Consider the following 20,498-nt stretch of genomic DNA (forward strand, 5'->3'; position numbering starts at 1 on the left):
GCGGGGCCACCTCGGGGTTCCAGTCCCTGGCAGCAGGAGACTGCGAACCGCAAGCCCTTTCGTGTCCCAGCCCTCACTTCCTGTTTCTTAGCAGAAGTCGGCAGCGGCTGGACCGGGAGGGTTTTTCCACTGAACAGATTACTGCTGTGTTACGTGTCCGTCTTTCAGACCCCAATTCGTGGTTGTTTTTGAAACAGCTTTATTGGGATTTACTTCATATACCACAGAACTGGTTTAAAGAAAAAACTCAGTGGTTTGGCATTTACATTGTGAAACTGATATATGTAAAACCAGGTACTTTACCCATTTTCAAGCGCACACCTCAGTGGCACTGACTCTAGTCAGTGTTGTGCAGACAACACCAGCCTCTGCGTCCAAAGCCTTCTTGTCACCGCGGCTGGGGTTCTGTGACCACTGAGCCGCCACATCCCCAGTCCTGCCCCTGCCCAGCCACTGGTAAGCGCTCATTTAATTTTTGGCTCTATGAATTTATCTACTCTTCTTGTTTTGTTTTTAAAACATTTATTTATTTTTAGAGAGAGGGGAAGGGAGAAAGAGAGGGAGAGAAACATCAATGTGTGGTTGCCTCTCGAGTGCCCCCTACTGGGGACCCAGCTGCAACCCAGCATGCGCTCTGACTGGGAATCAAACCAGCAGTTGTTTGGTTCACAGGCTGGCACTCAATCCACTGAGCCACACCAGCTGGGGTCTATTCTTCTTGTTTTGAAAATAACTTTTTAACCTCCTTTGTCTTTATTTTTTACTGTGCCAGTGTATGTCACATAAAACTCACCACTTTCGGAGTGAGGCTCACTGGCATTGAGCACACTCAGCACTGCGCGGCCATCGCCACCACCCATTTCTGAGCTTTTCATCACTTCAAACAAAAACTCCACACTCATAACAGTAATTCTGCAGCTCTTTGTGGTTTTAGTTTGTATTATTAATTAATTTGAATGTTATTAGTCCCTGGCTATCCGCCCCCATTTCTAACTTTTGTAAAAATATTGCTGTGAAGTATACACAAAGCCGAGCACTTTCGGTGGTTTTAAGTGCACAGGTCAGTGGCAGGGAGCACTCGACGCTGCGCGGCCACTGCCGCCCTTTCTAACAAAGCCTTTGCCGACTTTCTTTCCGTCATCTTTGTTCCATCCACAAGTTCTGTGCAGAGAACTGGGTCTCACGAGGACCCGGATGGCACCTGCCTGACAGAAGTGCTTTGACGACGGGGTCAACGGACGCGAGGCACCTAAAACTGCGCCCAGCACACAGACAACCGCTAGCCAGGCAGAACCGCTCGGGTCACCAAAAGGAAACAACCATTGTTAGGTCAATGATCTTAAAATAAATAAATAAATAAATAAAAGAGGAGGAGCTTAGCCCATGGGCTGCAGCGCACCAAAGGCTCACGGAGGTCAGGCCACGTGCTTTTAGAGAAGGGTCAGCATGGTAGCGATCCTCTCAGATCCGGGGCTGGGGCCTGCGCACCATACACGCCGACCCCAGTGTGTGCAGGGACCACGAGGGGGGGTCTGGGAGACGTCGCCGGGACCAGAGCCCGACACCCACGCTTACCTGGCCGAAGACTGTCCCCCCGGTACTGGCGGCTTGACCAAACAAAGAACCAGCGTTACTAGACGCAAAACCTATAAAATAAAAGGAGAACAAATGTAAAAGGAATCTTTTACAGCATCAAAGTTTTTTGGTTTTTCTTATAGTGGCTGTTAGACATGTAAAATACTGCACAATAAATCAATCCATGAATAAAATGTCTTCCTATCTAGGAAATGAAGAAAATCATGAGTAAATACAGATATATCTGCTCTGTTAACACTTTATTGCCATAGGAATCCCAAAGCCCCAAGGACTGACTCCTGTCTCCCGCCACACGTGAGGGGTTGGGGGCCAGGACGGTGTATCCTGGGAGGAGCTGTGCCCTGGACTTGCAGCTGCCAAGAGGTCTTTCCAATGAGGACCATGCACACGTCATCCTAGTTTCCTCTACTCTCCCAGACCAGACTCTTTCAGTCTGCCCTCCTTCGACGAGGCATACTGCGGGGCAGGTGCTGGGCTGAACGGGGCCGGGGAGACCAGGCCAGCCCTGCGGTACAGTAAGAGCCCCACTGGACGGAGCTGGGAGGCAGGTGCTCCGGCCTCCTTTCCATCGCTGGACCAGGGAGGGGAGCACAACCGGGGCTCCGTTCCCCAGCCAGGGCTGGAGTGACGGCTCAGGGGCCTTTCCTCAGCTACTGTGAGAGAGACAGCTTCCTCTGAGGCTTCTAATTATGATAGGACAGTCTGACCGTGCCCTGCGTGTGTAGGAGGGACCCTGAGGTTCTGACTGAACAAAGGATGTCATAGAGTAGGCTGAATGTCCTACTCCTTGAGACCACAAGGCCTCCCCCTCCTCCCTCTAGGCCAGGTCACCGGTGTCAGCCGATCTGCCTCTTTCCGGGCCAGCATGTGGGCCTCGCGGCTGTGTCCCACCCTGCGTCCCTGGAGCCAAACTCATTGGGAGCTAAACGAACATTTGTTGAAGAAAGGAAAGAAAGGTTTTCTTTCTAATACACGAGGAACCCTTTTCAAATTAGCTACCACCAAGGGAATGAATGAGCAGTTGCGCAGAACCCTGTCCACAAGGAAGTCAGTAGCCCTGTCTTCCCAGAGTCCGCCTGCGGGGAAAACGCCGTGCACAAGCTAGCCTTCAAAGTGAGCCTTAGAAAAAGGGTTTCAAACGGTTTGTTGCAAAATTTTAGAAGTAAAAGGACCTGCTAAAATTGGATATGCAAAAGGGAAGATTACATTTTAATTTTTAAAAAAGTAAAATGTAAAGATTTCACTTTTGTTTTTAAATTACAACACTGAAAATCGAAAGTCCAAACTTTCCAAATGCTGGTGTCTGTCCTTCTAGCCAGAAAGATGGCATCGCAGGAGACAGAAAACGCCGGTAAGGCTGTGGCCCGGGCTCAGTGCAGTTCTGGTCCCGAGCTCTCAGGGGCGACAGATTGGCTATCCTACGGCTGGACGGTTGTGCCCACAATGACCTCTGAATCAAGACTTTCCTATTTGAGACTCACTCATCACTCGTCACGATCTTAATTTTTCTGCCACGGAATCAGCACCCTGCTGGCCAGGAGAGAGGAGGGCGGTGCTAAAGAAAGCGGACGAGCCCACGGCACCTCGGCCGAAGAACTGCTGGGGCCGCCAGCGCTGTCTGCTCCCCTCGACTCTACAGTCATTTGTGTTGTCCCTTTTTCCCTCTGATTATGGCAGTTACACTGGCTTGCTGCAAACCCTTCAAGTGACACCGAGGGGAACAAGGCAGAAACCTTCCATAAATGCTTACCTGAAGCCTGACAAAAGCTGAACCCCGAGGACGATGCTGTGGTGGTGGCGGCCGAGGCCCCCCCAAACACAGAGCCCCCCTGCCCGAAGCCAGGGCTCTGACCGAAGGCAGGGGGGTTGCTCTGGCCAAACACCCCCGCTCCTGTGCCGGCAGACGACTGTCCAAAGGAGAAGGAGCTGGAGCTGCTAGAGCCGGAGGAGGCACCGAAGACGTTCCCGCTGGTGGACGTGGACGTGGACGACGCGGGCTGGCCGAAGGCGGGCCCGGAGCTGAACCCAGGCTGACTGAAGGAGAAGCTGCTCGCCGGGCTGCTTGTCGACTGCCCAAAGGCTGGGGCCTGCCCGAAGGCCGTCTGCCCGAAGACCCCTGTGGCCGAGGTGCCGAACGCCGGGCTGCCAAACCCCGAGCTGCTGGCCTGTGGCGTGGCGGTTGCCGTGCTGGCTATGCTGCCTGTCTGCTGCCCAAACAGGCTTGGCGCAGTACTGGCCGCCACCTGCCCAAACACAGGGGTGGCCGAGGGGGTGGTGGCCGAGCTGCTGGTGAGCTGGCTGAAAGCTGAGCTAGAACTGGCAGCAGGTGGCTGGGGAAAGACAGAGGAGCCAGAAGTGACAGTCCCAAACACTGCCGTGTCTACGGCTGGGCTCGGGGCAACACTGGAAACGGTGCTAGTGGCTGCAGGGGCACTCGATGTTTCTGCCGTCACAGGGCCCGCACTTGGGGTTGCGGCTGCTGTGACAGCAGTCGGCCCAGGCACTGAAAGGGAGGAAGAGGGAGAGGCTGCCTCTGCCTTGATGTCGGGGACCCCGGTGGCTGCTGGCGTGGCCTCTGCAGAAGGTGCTAGGAGACTGGGACTGGCCGTTGCGGCACCAGGGCTGCTGCCCGTGGGCTGGGCAGGCACGGGCTCTTTCTTCATGGAGTCAGGAGTTTGCGGAGGAGCCTGGGGAGGCAGGGCTGACTGCTGTGGCCCTGGCAGCGAGGCTGCTGATGCTGAGACTTCACTGCTGCCGGGCTTCTCGGGCACAGATGATGCCGCCGCCGCCTCCTCTGTGCCTTTCACAGAGGACCCAGGTACGGTGGGAGCAGATGCTGAACTCAGGAGGCCCCCAAATGACATCATGGGGAACGATGTGGGATGGGAAGCGGCAGTGGTGGCCGACGGTGCAGCAGACGGGGCTGCTGTACCACTCGTCTGCTGGCTTCCAAATGGAAAACTAGGCTTGCTACCACTCAGAGACACGCCACTGAAACTCATGAGCCCGGAGGACCCCACGCTGGTGAGGGGCAGGCTGCCAAAGACACCCGTCGAGGCCCCACTTGTGCTGGAGCCGGCAGCCGGTGCCGCTGTGGTGGCGGCCCCAGAGGAGGCGACGGGAAGCTCCGCAGGCTTGCCTATGGTGGGAGGGCCGGCGAAAGTAAACCCGGAGGGGACGAGGGGAGTCTTGGCCGGCTGTGCACTAGCCAGGCTCGCGGACGTAGCCTTACTGGCTGGCTTTGTGGAGTCATCTGCTTGGCCAACCCGCAGTCCCGAGAAACTGCCGAGAGTCTCGCCGGCCGAAGAACTTGGAAACAGAAGGTCCCCCAACTTGGACGGCGGGGTTTCCAGCTTGCCGGGAGGACTGCCGAGAGCAATCCCAGAAGGTGCCGCAGGCCTGCCGCTCGATGGAGCGGGCTCTCCTGGAGGGGCAAGGGCAGCTCCGGGGGCGTTTGAGGCTGTTGTCACCGCTGAGGGAGACGAGCTTTCAGAAATGGTCTCGGGTAAAGGTTTGCCTCCCCCGCCAAATGAGAACGTGTCCAGTGGGCTTGACTCTTTAGTGGGGGGTGCTGCCCCTAGTAAGATAAAGAAAGCAGGAAATGGGAGGACAGAGCAGAACGTGACCGTCACACCTCCACTACCTCTACGCCAAAGCCCCCCCCGCCCCGTGCCCGACACTGACAGTCTGCCCGGGGAGGGCGGCTGTGCCCCCCGCAGCACTGCTCGCTGTGTGAGGCAGTTCACTGCCGAAATGCACAGCTGTTCTCATGCCCATTACAACACCTATGCCATCTCCATAACACCTATAGTTATTGTCCCAAAAGAGAAATTAAAGGCGCCTGCCCTTATTTTCCCCTGCATGTGCTTTCCTTGGTGACATTCTTGGCACAGTGTTGGTTTATTCATGGACCAGCCTATTTGAATGGGTAACACCAACACTAAACTTACGGCAAATACTTCAGGCAAAAAAATGCCAACACGTCCGCGTAGAAAACCCCGGCACTTGCTTAGGGGAAGGACAAAAGTAATGCTGTGTGACAGGGACCGTACCTTGTGTGCCAGTGAAATTAGAGGATGGTGTTGGTGTGATTACCCCAAAATTGAAGCCAGTCCTAGGAGAGAAAGAAGTGAGGGTCACTGCCAAGGCACCGCACTCCCCTTCCAACACACCACGCCACAATGCACCGCACACTCTGCTCTGCGGGAACGTGTGGTCCAGCAGCTAACAGAGAAAAGCACGCATGTGTGAGGCAGTCAGGCACTCCTCCACCGCTCCATGGCAGGGGCCATCTGTGGGGAGGAGAGCGGGGCGCAGGGGCCAAGAAGGCCGTGGAGGGACGGCCGGGCTTTCCTGGGCAGAGGCTGGGGTGGGGACCTGCTCCGAGGAGGACAGAGGAGCAGCAGTGGAAACACGTGGCCGTGTGCACGTGGGAATGGTGGCTAGAGCAGACGGTCCGCCTAGTGGAGGAGACGAGACAGGCCGCATGAGGGAGAGACTCTCAGAACCCACCCCGACGTCAAAGGGCAGGTCAGGAGGGCAGCAGGCCACTAGGGGGTTGGTGGGGAGGCTGACACAAAAGCCACTGCCCCTGCCACTTGCACACAACTCGGCTCCGGGCCGGGAAAACCTGGTTCCAACTCCGTTCTGACTCCCTGCCCCTCCTCTGCCCTTCTGTATGTCTTCTTTGCGCCGGGAGTACAGACATCACAGCCAAAGAGGAGAATTCAGCCCAAGTGTCACTAGAATAGACTTGTGACTGTGATAAAAGCTCAAGCAGCAAATTTAAATTGATATAACTTTAAAATGTAAGCATATCAAATGTAATAAGCAATGCAAGAGTTTAGGACTTCCGCCAAGATGGAGAAGTAGGTGGAGGTTCCACCTCACCTCTGTGCACAACCAAATCTAAGAACAACTATTTTTAACAGCAGTCACAACCAAGCCACACGGAAAATCGACAATACGGAGTCCAAAGGACAACTAGAAACTCGGCTGGACCGGTAGGAGGAGTGAGGCCAGCAGCGGAGCAGGTTAGCAAGAAAAAATTCCCGGGGCGGTGCGCGCAGGCAACCGAGGGCGCTGATCGCCAGCGAGCTGGCTGCCGGAGCGCACAGGGAAGAGGCGCGGTGGGTCGGTCGATCGCGCGCATTTACGTGCAGAGAAACCAGTGAGAAGGGAAACCCACCCGGTGCAGCAGGCTCACAAAATTAGGATCGGATAAGCAGGCCCGAGGCATTTGAGTGACTGGATGCACTGGGCTAGCGGAGAGGAACGCCATTGCTCCCTCTCTGACCCCGCCCCCACACACAGCGTCACAAACCAGCGACCTGGGTCGCCCCGTCCTGGTAAACAACTAAGGCTTCGCTCTGCTCACTTAACAGCACGAATAGACCAAAAAATGGCTCTAGGACAACTTAGAGCCCCAGAACCAATAGACCTAAGTGATGAAGAAATAGCCAGTCTTTCAGATGCACAGTTCAAAACACTAGTTATAAAGATCCTTACAGAACTGGTGGATTTTAGTCACAAATTAGAGAAACATATGGAAGCTAAATTAATTGAAATGAATGCTGATACAAAAGATACCAATAGTAATGGAAAGAAAATTGGGATTCAAATCAAGGAAGAGGACCAGACGGAAGAAAAAAATGTTCAAACAGAAAGGAATGAAGAAATAAGAATTCAGAAAAATGAGGAGAAGCTTAGGAACCTCCAGGACATCTTTAAACGTTCCAACATCCGAATTATAGGGGTACCAGAAGGGGGAAAGACACAACCACCAGTTGAAAAATTATTTGAACAAATAATAAAGGAGAATTTCCCCAAGATGGCAAAGGAAATAGACTTCTGAGAAATCCAGGAAGCTCAGAGAGTCCCAAAGAAGTTGGACCCAAGAAGGAACACACCAAGGCACATCATAATTACATTAGCCAAGATTAAAATGAAGAAGAGAATCCTAGAAGCAGCAAGAGCTAAGGGGACAGTCACCTACAAAGGAGTTCCCATCAGACTGTCAGCTGATTTCTCAAAAGAGACCTTACAGGCAAGAAGGGGCTGGACAGAGGTATTCCAAGTCATGAAAACCAAAGATCTACAACCAAGATTGCTCTACCCAGCAAAACTTTCATTTAGAATGGAAGGACAGATAAAGTGCTTCTCAGATAAGACCAAATTCAAGGAGTTCATCATCACCAAGCCCTTACTATATGAAATGTTAAAGGGACTTATCTAAAAAAAAAGAAGATAAAAACGATGAACAGTGAAAGGACAGCAAACTCACAGTTATTAAGAACCACACCTAAAACAAAAGCAAACTAAGAGGATAGCTAGATCAGGAGCAGAACCATAGAAATGGAGATCACATGGAGGGTTAGCAACAGGGGGAGTGAGAGGAGGGGAAGGGGGGAGAAGGTACAGAAAATAAGTAGTATAGACAGTAGATAGAAAATAGATAGGGGGGAGGGTAAGAATAGTAGGGGAAATACAGAATCTAAAGAATTTGAGACACATGTTCATGAACTAAAGGGGGAAATGGTGGGGGAGGGGTATGCAGGGTGGAGGGGAAGGGAGGGGGGAATAGAGCAAATGTAATGGCATAATCAATAAAAAAAAAAAAAAAAAGAGTTTAGATTTTTTCCCCCATCATGGCCTTCATCAAATGGACAAAGACCATTTAAAATGATGTGTTAAACGGTTTATTATATTTAAGAAAAACCTTTTCTTTGCCTCCACCTTAGTGAAGAAATTTTATCTAATGGAGGTAAGCCATTAACCCAATGACCCAACCTTTTTAGCTTATTTTAAAAGCGGGAAGACTATCGGTTCATAGAAGTAAAGATGACTCACTGGCATTTGTAAAAGATGCGCTAACTCCTGGCACTGACTACTCTTTAAAATTTGCTCTGAAGTACCTTTGGGAAGTATGCCCCCTTTTTATTACCAAGGCATAAGCATGTAACTGTGTAACGTAATAGTATCACAGTCAAGAACCCTACGACATTCTAGATGAAACGCTCAAATTGCTGTCCGTCTCGTGCTGGACAGTCACGTACCCCACCAACCACAGTCAAGCAGGTGTTACCTCTACCAAAGCCTGCATAAAACATGACAATTTACAGTAGAGAGGAAATAATACAACATATAATTTTCCCTCTCAAATTCCAACATCCCCTTTCCTCTTACTGTGTCAGGCCTGAAAAATTCTCAAAGAGCTTTTGATAACATCAGAAAAAAGAGTGTGGTCAGTATGATTCCATATCGACTGGAAGAGCTTAAGAGGCTTTTCCAATGGGACTGGATGCACCTTCAATGGCAAAACGCCTTCGGGCCAGTCTGCATCTCAGCCCCAGGAAGTCCAGCTCTGCCTCCAAAGGAAGAGGATGCTGGTGGCTCCCGAGGGGTCAGCCTGCGCCTGCTCCCTGCGAGGGTAACGCCCAGTCTTCCCTCAGAAGTTTGGTGAGTGCGCCTCTCTGTGCAGGAGAGCCAATCCAAATGTCACATCTACCCCAAATGGTGCCAGAATGAAAGTATTTCAGTATGACAGACCAGACCAACTAAACTAGCTGACACAGGCCCATGAGCCAAAGACAAGGCTTATTCTAAAAACCAAAACGATGCGAAACGACACACGCATAAGCCAGAACTGAAAAGGGGAAACAGACTTACGACGGGGCGTTAGGCTACTGCCACTACCAAGTGTGTGCTCCTGTGCTGATACGGACTCTGGGCTCGCACACATTTAATAAGCATTGTACTGACTGTAAGATCTGGGGATGCTGTCTATTTTGGCTGCTGGTGAAGTACCACAAAATCTGAGTTTGTTACTGACCCGGAGGAAGAAAAGGAGAAAGTCTTGCTGAACTGCCCGACTGCAGATGGGGTGGAAGTCACAGCAGCTTCTCCCTTGGTTGCCCCTGGCCCTGAAACTGGGGGGAAAAATAACAATGTTACAAAAAAACCAGTTAGGGACTCGGTTCCAGCCTGTGACCGTGGCACCTGCGTGGTGTGCAGAGCAGGTCGCAGGCCCACGGGTCCCACGTGGGTTCCGCACAGCCGGGGAAGAGGGACAGCGAAGGCACGTCCGTGATTAGTTAATAAGAGTTATTTTATAGAGGTTTCAGATATGCTTTTAAAATAAAATTTTGGTAAATTCTTAAATAGCATTTCTCAAGAAAATTTTCCTACCCCCAAAAGGCCCTTTTCTTTTGACTCTCCAGCAAGTGAACATGTAAGTGAACACCCAGCAATGAAAGATAATATTTCACTGTCACTACTAAATGATCTCGAAGCTTCTCTGCACGCTAACTGCGTAAGACATTGTGAAGTCTCTTAGAGATCACTGACTCTTTATTTTAGGAGTAAAAGAACTCTCCAATGAGCCCTTGAAGTGAGAATATAGGATCTTTCTAATTTTTTCCCTAAAGCGTTAGCCAGAAATGGGAACCGATTTCTTCATTTGCACCCTAAGTGACTCAGAAGCCTTCTGTTTTACTAGAATATTCCTTCTGATACAAGGCTTTAGATCCTCGTCAAGAAGCACGCGCCTTCCTCTCGAGTGAGGCACGAACAACGGCTGTGCTTCTGCATGATCCAGACTCTGGAACACAACTTAGGCTTCTTCTGAGGGCAGGTGCTCAGAAGGGTATTTAGTGAGGACACTCCCAGTGTCCAAGAGAAAGCTTCTGACTGCAGAGAAAGTCAGACGCATGTACAACTGAGGGGCGGTTCTCACGTGAAAGCCGACTGCTAGCATGTCAGGTCCAGCAAGTCCCGCTGAATTAGCTTGAAGGCCCACTTGAAACATGAGTCAAAATAAAAACGGGCCCCGGCTGGTGTGGCTCAGTGGACTGAGTGCTGGCCTGCGAACCAAAAGGCTGCTGGTTTGATTCCCAGGCAGGGCACCTGCCTGGGTTGTGGGCCAGGTCCCCAGTAGGGGGCACACGAGAGGCAACCACACATGATGTTGCCTTCTCTCCCTCCCTTCCCCTCTAACAACAAACAAACAAATAAATATCTTAAAAATAAAATAAAGATAATAAAAATGAAAATCAGAGTCCAGAGCGTAGTGACAATGAAGGAGTGCAGACAGCACCAGGGCCTTGGAGCAGGACGTAACACGTGCCACACAAAGTGGGCGACAGAAGAGGCGGCACCGGCGGGGGCCGCTGCGGAGGAGCCCACGTTAAAATTCGGGTCTACATGAACGCACACTCCTGCTTCAAGTCCCCACGGGCTAGGTGGATGCCTGCTGGGAGCACCTATGGTAAAATGGACTTTAGTGAGTAATTATGCATGAGTGTCGGGAGTATGTGAAGTCACAAAATCTTTAATACCAACATTGCGCCTACTCTGAAACTTCACACTGGACATCATTTTACTCTTCGTATTTCACTGGCTTTTGAATCGTCACCGTGAACCAAGAGAAGTTTTCACTCTTTCCAGCAGGAGGAACAGAGTCCAATGTTCCGACCCACTCCCCTCCACCTGACCAGCCAGCAAGGCCACCCCAGGGCTCCTGTTCAGGAGAAGCATCTGAAGGAAGGGTCTGGCCTGCTGCTCTCAAAGTCCGTGGGTCTGCAGAGTCGCCGAAGGGGTCACAGGTTTCCTGGAGACTCTTCAACAACCAAGGCCTTATGATGTGTCTTCACCCAGTCTCCTGGGTTGACTGTGGTTCAGAACTCTACAGTCTACGGTGGGGCGTCTGTCTCACCTTTACTTTCTTACAACAGAAATGCAAACTGACCTGAAGCTTTATCGCTGGATGACGACTGACCAGCGGCGGACGTGGACCCAGGCAGCTTGAGGGGATTGACCAACGGCCCCTACAAGAGAGCACAAGCAAAGCATGCGTGGGAGACCATGCGTGTCCTCGGGACAACAGACACGTAAAACGACAACGCAGTCTATAATGAGCCTAAGGCTGGGTCACAGCATGGGGCATTCATCCTGCAGCTGCCGACGAGGCGGGGCCAGGCCTGTCCTGCCTCACACATAAAAGGCAAATACATAAAGCAGTAAATGAATGAAATGAGTTCTGGTTCTCAATAAATTTGTAACAAGCTGAAAAGGCAAAACTCTTCGACTTAGTCAATGTTTCTTTACTCTTTGTTGTTGCGACTGATCTCTTATCCTGTGTCCACCAAAGTGAATATGGAAACTTCCAGGAGAATGACCAGATGCTACACGCCACTTTAAGTCACAGCGAAGTAAGGAACGAGGCAGCCGTGACGGAGGACAACAGGCCAGTCCTAACGCTCTGTCTCAACCCAGCCTAAGATGCGGCTTCTCAGAGGGTGACGTGAGAGCCGCGAGGTTTCTGAGTCGGCCCGGTCTCCCCAGCGCCGGCCTCTGTGACTGCTGACAAGTGACTGGTTTTTGTGACAGTGTTTGTGGTGCGGGAGCCTGACAGGGGACACACACGCAACATGCATCCCAGAATGTGTGCGCTCCAGGACACGGACCACAGAAGGAAGCAGGAGAAGCGCCCCCCAGACCCAGACGCTGGATGGGCAATGAGACAGGAGTGGACGGGTGGCGGCTGGAGGCTTGGGGCCCAGCTCTGTCCCCTGCCCGCTGACTGTGGGCGCCTGCACGCATCGCCGAGCCTTGGCCTCTCCGTCGGTGAGACACATCTAGCACCCGTCACCGACCGCCTGTCGCTGTTGCGTGGCTTAGGCAGAAAGCAACTGCAGCTCCAAATGCCCGTGTAAAGGTGAGGCACTAGAACGCCGACCAGGGTGACTGCAGGCAGAACGTTAAGCAGCCTGTGAAGACGATGGGAGGCCCTGAGCAGCCTGCCGGGCATCAGGACTGGCATAAACCGTGGGGCAGGGGTCACATGTCTGTCACACTTACAGCTCATTTAAAACAAAGTGAGGACTGAAACAGGGTGAAGTTACACTGCATGGTTGTTAACGCAAAAAGCCAGAACTTACCTGCTTAGCTTGGTTGTTAGAGGCCAGAGGGGTCAGCACGGGGTGAGAGGTTTTGGCTGCAGAGCAGGACCCTGAAGATCTGAAAAGCAAAAGGCACACACCCGACAGAAAACCACAGTCAATCCTGCAGCCAATATTTTGTCCAATAAATATCAATTTGGAGTGGAATACAGACGTCTGGACCATAACCAGAGTCACTTGACAGTTTTCAGATGGAAGTATACATTCTTCAGCCCTGCCTGGTGCAGCTCAGTGGACTGAGTGCTGGCCTGAGAACCAAAGGGTCGCCAGTTCGATTCCCAGTCAGGGCACATGCCTGAGTTGTGGGTCCGGGTCCCCAGTGAGGGATGTGTGAGAAGCAACCACGCACTGATGTTTCTCTCCCTCCCTTCCCCCTCTCTAAAAACAAATGAATAAAATCTTTAAAAAAATACATTCTTTAAATGAAATTTGGGCCTTTAACATAAAAGTCAAAGCAATAGCCTTAACCCTTATTTTCCTCCTGCAACCCTAAAGGAAAGTGCTAAGTAGTCTGAAGGCCTTTTTTTTCACCCGGGGAGGGACCCCTCTCCCCCCGGCCCTGCACCCTGCCCCTAGTCCCGGGCCCCGTGGGGAAAGTCTGATTCTGTTTCCCAGCCCGAGAACACGTTCGCAGGGTCTGTGGGACGCATGGGATGCATGGGACGCACGGGACCTGCGGCTGCACGCGGCTCTGAGGAGTTTCTCGGGGAGCTCAGCTTCTCAAAGAACCACCCCCAAGAGCCTGATGTGCACCAGGCCGCACACGAGAGGCTTGAACGTGCCGCCCGCCCCACGTCCCACCCACGCCTCTGCTATCAAGTGGAAAGTGCAGCCACTGTCTGCAAAAAGAACTCTCACCATCTTTCATCAGCCCTGAACTCGATATGCAGAAAGCTATTATTTCAGCAAGTACTCAAGCGGTAACGTGAGGGAAAAACCACCGGATCAACGCGACCACCGGTGAAAGCCCTACTGTGGCTCCTGGGAGCAACTCCTTCCATCGATTTATCTGTCCTTGACCCTGAGCTACTCTGACCGGTGTAGCGGCAGCAGCTACGGGGTCTTGTTTCACTTTTCAGAACCCTTCCCAAAGTCAGGAGGATTAATACCTTTTCATAAAAAAATCAGCGTGGGAGAGGAAAGACAAAAACAAGCCTGTGCCACACAGAAAAAAAATGAACAATAATCTTACGAGCACCTCCAGACTCTGTTGGAGTACACAGAGCCTTCCCGAAGTGATGTTACTAGACTGAGAGAGAAGGAAAATGCAGTTATGTTTAATGAAACAAAACCCCCTTCATTTTTCCACTGAAGACTGAAGAAGCTGTGAGCGCGTGTCTCTCTGGGAAACACGTCCCTCTTCCGGGACGCGCTCCCAAGCGGCCCTCGCCTGCGCAGCATCTCCAGCAGAGAAGAGGGACGTATGAGTGAGGCTGCTGGGCCTGCGAAGTCCCTGAGCAGACACAGCGGACCTGGCAGAGAAACGGCCTGAGCTCCGGAGAATCACAAGGAAATGAAAATCTTCCACATGAACTCAAAGGAAAGCAAAAAGTAAACTAGAAGGAAAAGCAAAAGCAGCGAGTTAACCAACCTGGAACACGTTTTGCACCTAAAACTTAGCTATGATAGGATGGTGTATTAAATCATGCACGGAACAAGACTGAGTGTAATCACTGCTCATTCACCTGTGAGAATGCTGTAAACCTTGGGCATCCTAAGTCGCCAAACACACACAGTTAGGATTCCCAGACCTACACATGGGACCGTGCAACGGCCCTGCAGAGAAATGCCACGCTGCAGCTAGCCGACCAACTATCGACCAACGGAGGCGGACCCACCACGATCCAAGAGCAAACTGAGAACAGTCCTCTCCCCAAATAACACATCCAAAGACTGTGCACATTCACGAACCAACACAAAGGCAATCAACAGCTAGAGATGTTCAAGAGAAGGCTGAAAGCCAGATTTGGAACTGTCACATTTTGGGATGGCTGCATTCTACTGCCACTACGTTTCTAGCCATACAGACCTGGGAGAGATCAGAGGAAACTCACTGGTGGACGTGCTCTGATCTACAACTGAAAACAAAGCACTACGGGGAAGGCAGCTCTGTAACAGAGCTTCCTATTGACATGCGTGTACTGCATGACTCGACAGACAACATACGTCAAAGCCAGAGCAACACTGGGGAACGGCCATGGAGCCCCCAGAGACCAGAGCGAGTGAGTCAAGTTCTTAGAGAACGATGCCAACAGACTCTGAGTTCTCCAGGCTGTCTGGTGCCCAGCCAGACCTTTGATAGAGATCAATAAGCTATTACAGGTGGGAATATCCAACACGACAGACATGAGAAAGTGTCACAACACACCCGTTTCAAACCCTGCCTTCTGCTCAGAGGAGCCCAGTCAGCACCGCCTACCACCGCAGGCAGAGCTACGCACACGCATGTGCTCTACACACAATTATAAAACGGAGTGAGGACTGTGAAGCATTAAAATGTCACATAGGCCCTTTCTTCATGGTTCCTTGAACCTTACGGAACCTAAACAAGGTAAACATTCAGCCCTGACTGGTGTAGCTCAGTGGCCTGAGCACCAGCCTGTGAACCAAAGGTATCACTGGTTTGTTTCCCAGTCAGGGCACACGCCTGGGTTGCAGGCCAGGTCCCTGCTGGTTGGGGACGTGTGAGAGGCAACCGGCCGATGTGTCTCTTACGTATCGATGTTTCTCTTCCTTTCTTTCTCCATCCCTTCCCACCTCTTTAAGAATAAATAAAATCTTTTTTAAAAAGGTAAATATTCATGTAATATTGTGAAAAAGGCCAACAACTCATTCTTCTACCCATTTCAACATTTTAAAGAGCTTCGAAAACAAGAGACCTGCCTGGTTATTTTTTATGCCAGTAAATCTTAATCACTATGACGTATGCCTTCTTACACATTCACATCTGACACAGTGGACCTAACTGTGGAAACTACTGAAGTTAACTTTTTCATATGAATTTTTTGGTAATAATTTAAAGGTGACACAAGTAAGGAGACAGGACTACTTACCAAGAGCAACTAAAGAAACAAACAAAAAAATCAGGAGAGCAAAAGAAAGTAATAGAAGACACTGAAAACAAAAGCTAGCGGTGTATTTTTTCCACCCATCAGACTGACAGGAAGACTGAAGTGTGACAGCAGGCTGGGTCATCTCGATAAAGACGTGGAAAACTAGATTGTCACACGTCACTCACGGGAGGATAAAGTGACGGCCTTTACTGAGACTGGGCAACAGTTATCAAAATGACATATATGTGCATGTACACATCCATATGCAGATATCGCCTTTGGCTCAGGGGTCCACTTTTGAGAATTCACTCAACACATACAGCTGCCAGCGTGCAAAATGATGTACGTGTGAAATTGTTGATTCTGGCATTGTGGGTAACAACGCAGAGGAACACCCCCAAATGTTAGTCAGTGGAGGAGAAAGAAAGCTCAATGTCAGTCAGTTCACTAAAAACAATTTTTTATGTCAATGGAGATTGTAACTGCAAGCTGTTGTTTCCAAAACATCATCTAAAAGTCTGCAAAATCAAACTGCATTTCCTACATGAATGTCTAATGACAAACAACTTAAATCACGTGTATTAAATATAAAAACAGAATTCAGTTAAAAAGAATTTATAATGATATAAAAATGTTAGCAATTAAGTTTTATGATTAAGCCGAAACACAAAAATACAAAGCAGCACATTTTCTAATTTTACTGGAAAAAAACCCCCCAAAACCCAAGAAACAAAAAATTTTCATAGAATAAAGATGAATTAACATCTAAATAGTGATTAAACATTTGTGGTGAGAATAAAGGTGATTTTAATTTTGTTATTTCAAACTGCTTTTTATGTATGTCTACAAGAAACACTTGTATTAAATTAAAGGATGAAAGGCTTGTAAATATTATGGTTATTAGTATGGCTTTTATTTTTAAAGAGGGGCAACATCTTTAAGTCAGTGAAAGAAAAAACGGTCAGCCTAGAATCCGTTACTTGGCGAAACCATTTTTCACAAGTGAATTGAAGACGTCGGCAGGCACACGGAACCTGATGGCATCCAGGTCCGCACCTCGGGAAGGTCCACGGTCCTTTAAGCAGGAGGACCACACCAGAAGGAAAGCTGGGACCAAGTAAAAGAATGAACAACACCGGAAAGCATAAGTCCAAGGGTAACTAAAGGAGGTTTTTCTTACGTAAATCTGTTTAAAAGATAATCGACAATTTATAAGGCGGGGGGTTGATAACACGGTCGAAGTGAAATATGCAACAACAGAGACAGGGAGGAAATGGAAGAACACTGTCATAAGACCCTTAAACTGCGAGCTGGTGTTGTAGGGTCACCTGAAGACAGACTGTGAGGAGTTGAAGGCATACATGATACACCTTTTAAGTAACAATATTACAAGCCAACAAAAAGGTGCAAGGTTCGAAATAAAAGCACAGAAAAGATACACCGTGTAGCACTAACAAAGGAAGCTGGACTGGCTCCGATTGTACACGGTGGGGCAAAAATAGGTTTGCAGTAGTTCTGTGGAAAGCAGTAGAATAATTGATTAATAACACAAGAATATACTTGGTTTCACAACTCTCACCCTATCTCTGCCCCACCCAGTACAGAAGGTAGACTTCGGAGCGAATCATCTCACCAGGGATAAGGAGGGTCAAAATTGTCAACCCCACTCTTCAATAACGACGGAACAGGTAATACAGAAGACCTGAACATCACCATCAACCACTGTAACTTACTGACATTCACGGCACACCCCAACCAAGATAGAATGTACGTGCTTCTGAAGTGCACAGAGAACATTTACTGAGATGACACGGTCCAGGTCGGGGGCTGGCCCACTCCAGACCAAGGTCCAACCGCTGTTTTTTTCATAGATACAGTTTTATTGTAACGCAGCCACGCCTGCTCATTGACACATTGTCCATGGGTGCATTCAGACTACAAAGGCAGGGTTGGGTTTGAGACACAGTCCTGCAAGCCTGAAAGGGTTACCATACGGCCCTTGGACAAAAACCTTGCTGATCCCAGTTCTTGCCCCCCAAAAAGTGTCGATAAATCTAAAGAATTCAAATCTTACAATGGATGTTCTCTGATGACAATGGAATTCGAATAAAATCAACATCAAAAAGATTAACTAGAAAATGTCCAATTATTTAGAAACTAAACACAGTCTTAAATAACCCATAGGTGCATGTGTGTGTGTGTATATACATATAAAAAAAAAGAATAAAATCAAAAGTATTCTGAATGACAATGAAAACATATTCAAAATCTGTGGCATGTAGCCAAAGCAGTTCTTGGAGGGAAATTTATAGTACCAAATGTCAGTGTTAAAAAAGATTGCTCTCAAATCAATTACCTTAGCTTCCACCTTAAGAAACTAGAGTAAATAAATCCAAAGCAAACAGGAAAATGAAATAATAAAGATCAAATAGAAAAATAATAGCAAAAAACATCAATGAAGTAAAAAATTGGTTGTCTGAGATCAATAAATTTGACAATCATTCAGCTAGAATGGTCAGAACCTCCTCGCCCCATAAATTACCACTAGCAGGAAAGAAGGAAGTGAAATTATCATGAATTTTATACACATTAAGAGGATAATAAGCCCTGGCTGGTGTGGCTCAGCTGACTGAGTGACGGCCTGTGAACCAAAAGGTTGCTGGTTGATTGCAGGTCAGGGCACACACCTGGGTTGTGGGCCAGGGCCCCATTTGGGGGCATGTGAGAAGCAACTGAGCTATGTATCTCTCGCACATCAATGTTTCTCTCCCTAGCTCCCTTCCATCCTCTCTCTAAAAATAAATCTTTTTATAAAAAAGGATAACAATCAGTGACTATTATGAAAAACTGCACACCAGTAAGTTCGGCAACTCAAATGAAATGAACAAACACAAAAACGACCCAGATGGCCCCACTGGTGAGCCCCCCCATACGCGTGGATGGAGTAACAACAAATCGAACGAGCTCTCTGGGGAACTGAAGGGGGGAGCGCAGCCCAGCTCACTGTCAGGACGCGTGACTTCGATTCCAAACCTGAACAAGGACGTCACAAGAAAATCTTCGGGCCAACATCCTTTACTACAACAGGCAAAAAAACTTCTTAACAAAATTTTAGTAAACGGAATGCAACCATACATAAAAGGGCCATGATTCAGCACCAGAGGTTGGTTTGATGTTCAAAAACCAATCCATGTACCAAGACAATTCGATGGGGTAAAAAACAGTCTTCTCAGCAGATGGCGCTGCGACCACTGGACACCCGCAGGCAGGAGGATGAAGCCAACCACAACATCACAATTTACAAAGACCGACTCACAGCAGATCAGACACTAAACAGGCCTCGTGCTGTAACATTCAGAAGACGTAAGTGTAAATCTTTATGACCTTGGTTTAGACAATGGATTCTTAAACGTTGTTATACCTAGACCACCAGCAACAAAAGAAAAAAATAAACTAAATTTCATCGAAATGAAAAACCTTTTTGTTTCCAAGGACACTAACAAGAAAGTAAAAAACCACCCAAGAATGTGAGAACATATGTGCAAACCGTCGTCGGACCAGGGGTTGAATCTAGACCATACAAACAACCTTACACTCCACACCTGAGACAAACAACCTGATCAAAAAATGGGTGAAGGCCCTGGCTGGTGTAGCTCAGTGGGTTAGGCGCGGGCCTGTGAACCACACGATCCTGGTTCGATTCCCAGTCAGAGTACATGCCTGGGTTGAAGGCCAGTTCCCAGCAGGGGACTCACGAGAGGCAACCACACACTGAAGTTTCTCTCGCTCTCTCCTTCCCTTCCCCTCTAAATAAATAAAATCTACAAACAAACAAACAAACAAAAAAATGGGCGAAGGATCTATGCGGACATTTCTCCAAAAACAATACGAATGACCAACAAGCGTACAAAGAGACGCCCAAGTCGTTAGCCATTAGGGAAATGCATATCAAAGCCACGACGACGGCACTGAACATTAACTAGGACGTCTCTAATAAAAAAACGGACAATAACAAATGCTGGTGAGGATGCGGAGAAACGAGAACTCTCGCCCACTGTTGCTGGGAATGTAGAAAGGAGCAGCCCCTTTGTAAAACGTGGTCGGTTATGTTTAGTTCAAAAAGCCGAACAGAAGTGCCACGCAGTCTAGGAATCCCACTCCTGAAACATTATGCAAAGTAATTAAAAGCAGGGACTCGAACGGACACTCGTACACCAATGTCACCGCAGCATTCACTATTCCCAGCAGCCGAGAGGAGAACCACCCAGGTGCCCGTCAACAGGTGATGGGGGACACGTATACAATGGAGTACCACTGGGTCACACAGGGAACGAAATTCTGACATTTGGTGCCATATGGATGAAGCTTGGAAACAAAAGTGAAGTAAGCCAGACACCAAAGGTCAACGCTGTAGGTCCCACTCACGGGAGGTACTTCCAACGGGCAAATTATCAGACAGAAAGTAGAGCGGAGTTACCAGGGGATGGAGGGAAGCGGGAGCGAGCAGTTCTTATTTAAGGGGTCACACAGCTCTGGTCGCAGTGATAACAAAGTTCTGGAAATACACACTGGTGAGGGTTACACAGCCCTGTGCAGGGACTCAGCGTCACTGAACTGTGTGCTCGAAATGGTACATTCTGCCGTGCGTCTCTTTCACCACAATGAAAACGGAAGCGCCCCCACCTGCTCTCCGTTTCCACGTTCCCCGCGCCAGCCCTTCCGGTCTAGTCTCACCCGGGACCAGAGGCTTCCTGCCGAAACCACAGATCGCATACAACTATCGGCACTATCAGAGCGCCCACGAACTTTACACTAAAAAAAGATGAATTTTACCGTTTGTAAATTATACCTCCCTTTTAAGACACGGCTACAGTTAAAAAACAAAATGAAT

At 49.2% G+C, this 20,498-nt stretch overlaps 1 protein-coding gene across 2 annotated transcripts in view; it reads right to left on the reverse strand.

Annotated features, from left to right (window-relative positions):
* Positions 1–20,498, reverse strand: part of NUP214 (nucleoporin 214) — a 78,999-nt gene that overhangs the window by 17,075 nt on the left and 41,426 nt on the right. For both annotated transcript variants that reach the window (XM_037158519.2, XM_037158523.2), the window contains exons 25-30: positions 12,534–12,612; positions 11,342–11,420; positions 9,428–9,524; positions 5,649–5,710; positions 3,347–5,173; positions 1,576–1,646 (exon numbers count right to left, since the gene is read on the reverse strand). In XM_037158519.2, coding sequence (XP_037014414.2) covers positions 1,576–1,646; positions 3,347–5,173; positions 5,649–5,710; positions 9,428–9,524; positions 11,342–11,420; positions 12,534–12,612 — 2,215 coding nt within the window. The remainder of the gene's footprint in view (positions 1–1,575; positions 1,647–3,346; positions 5,174–5,648; positions 5,711–9,427; positions 9,525–11,341; positions 11,421–12,533; positions 12,613–20,498) is intronic.

Source organism: Artibeus jamaicensis, unplaced genomic scaffold (assembly GCF_021234435.1).
Source record: "Artibeus jamaicensis isolate MK-2021 breed Jamaican fruit bat unplaced genomic scaffold, CSHL_Jam_final contig_471, whole genome shotgun sequence".
Lineage (NCBI taxonomy): Eukaryota > Metazoa > Chordata > Mammalia > Chiroptera > Phyllostomidae > Artibeus > Artibeus jamaicensis.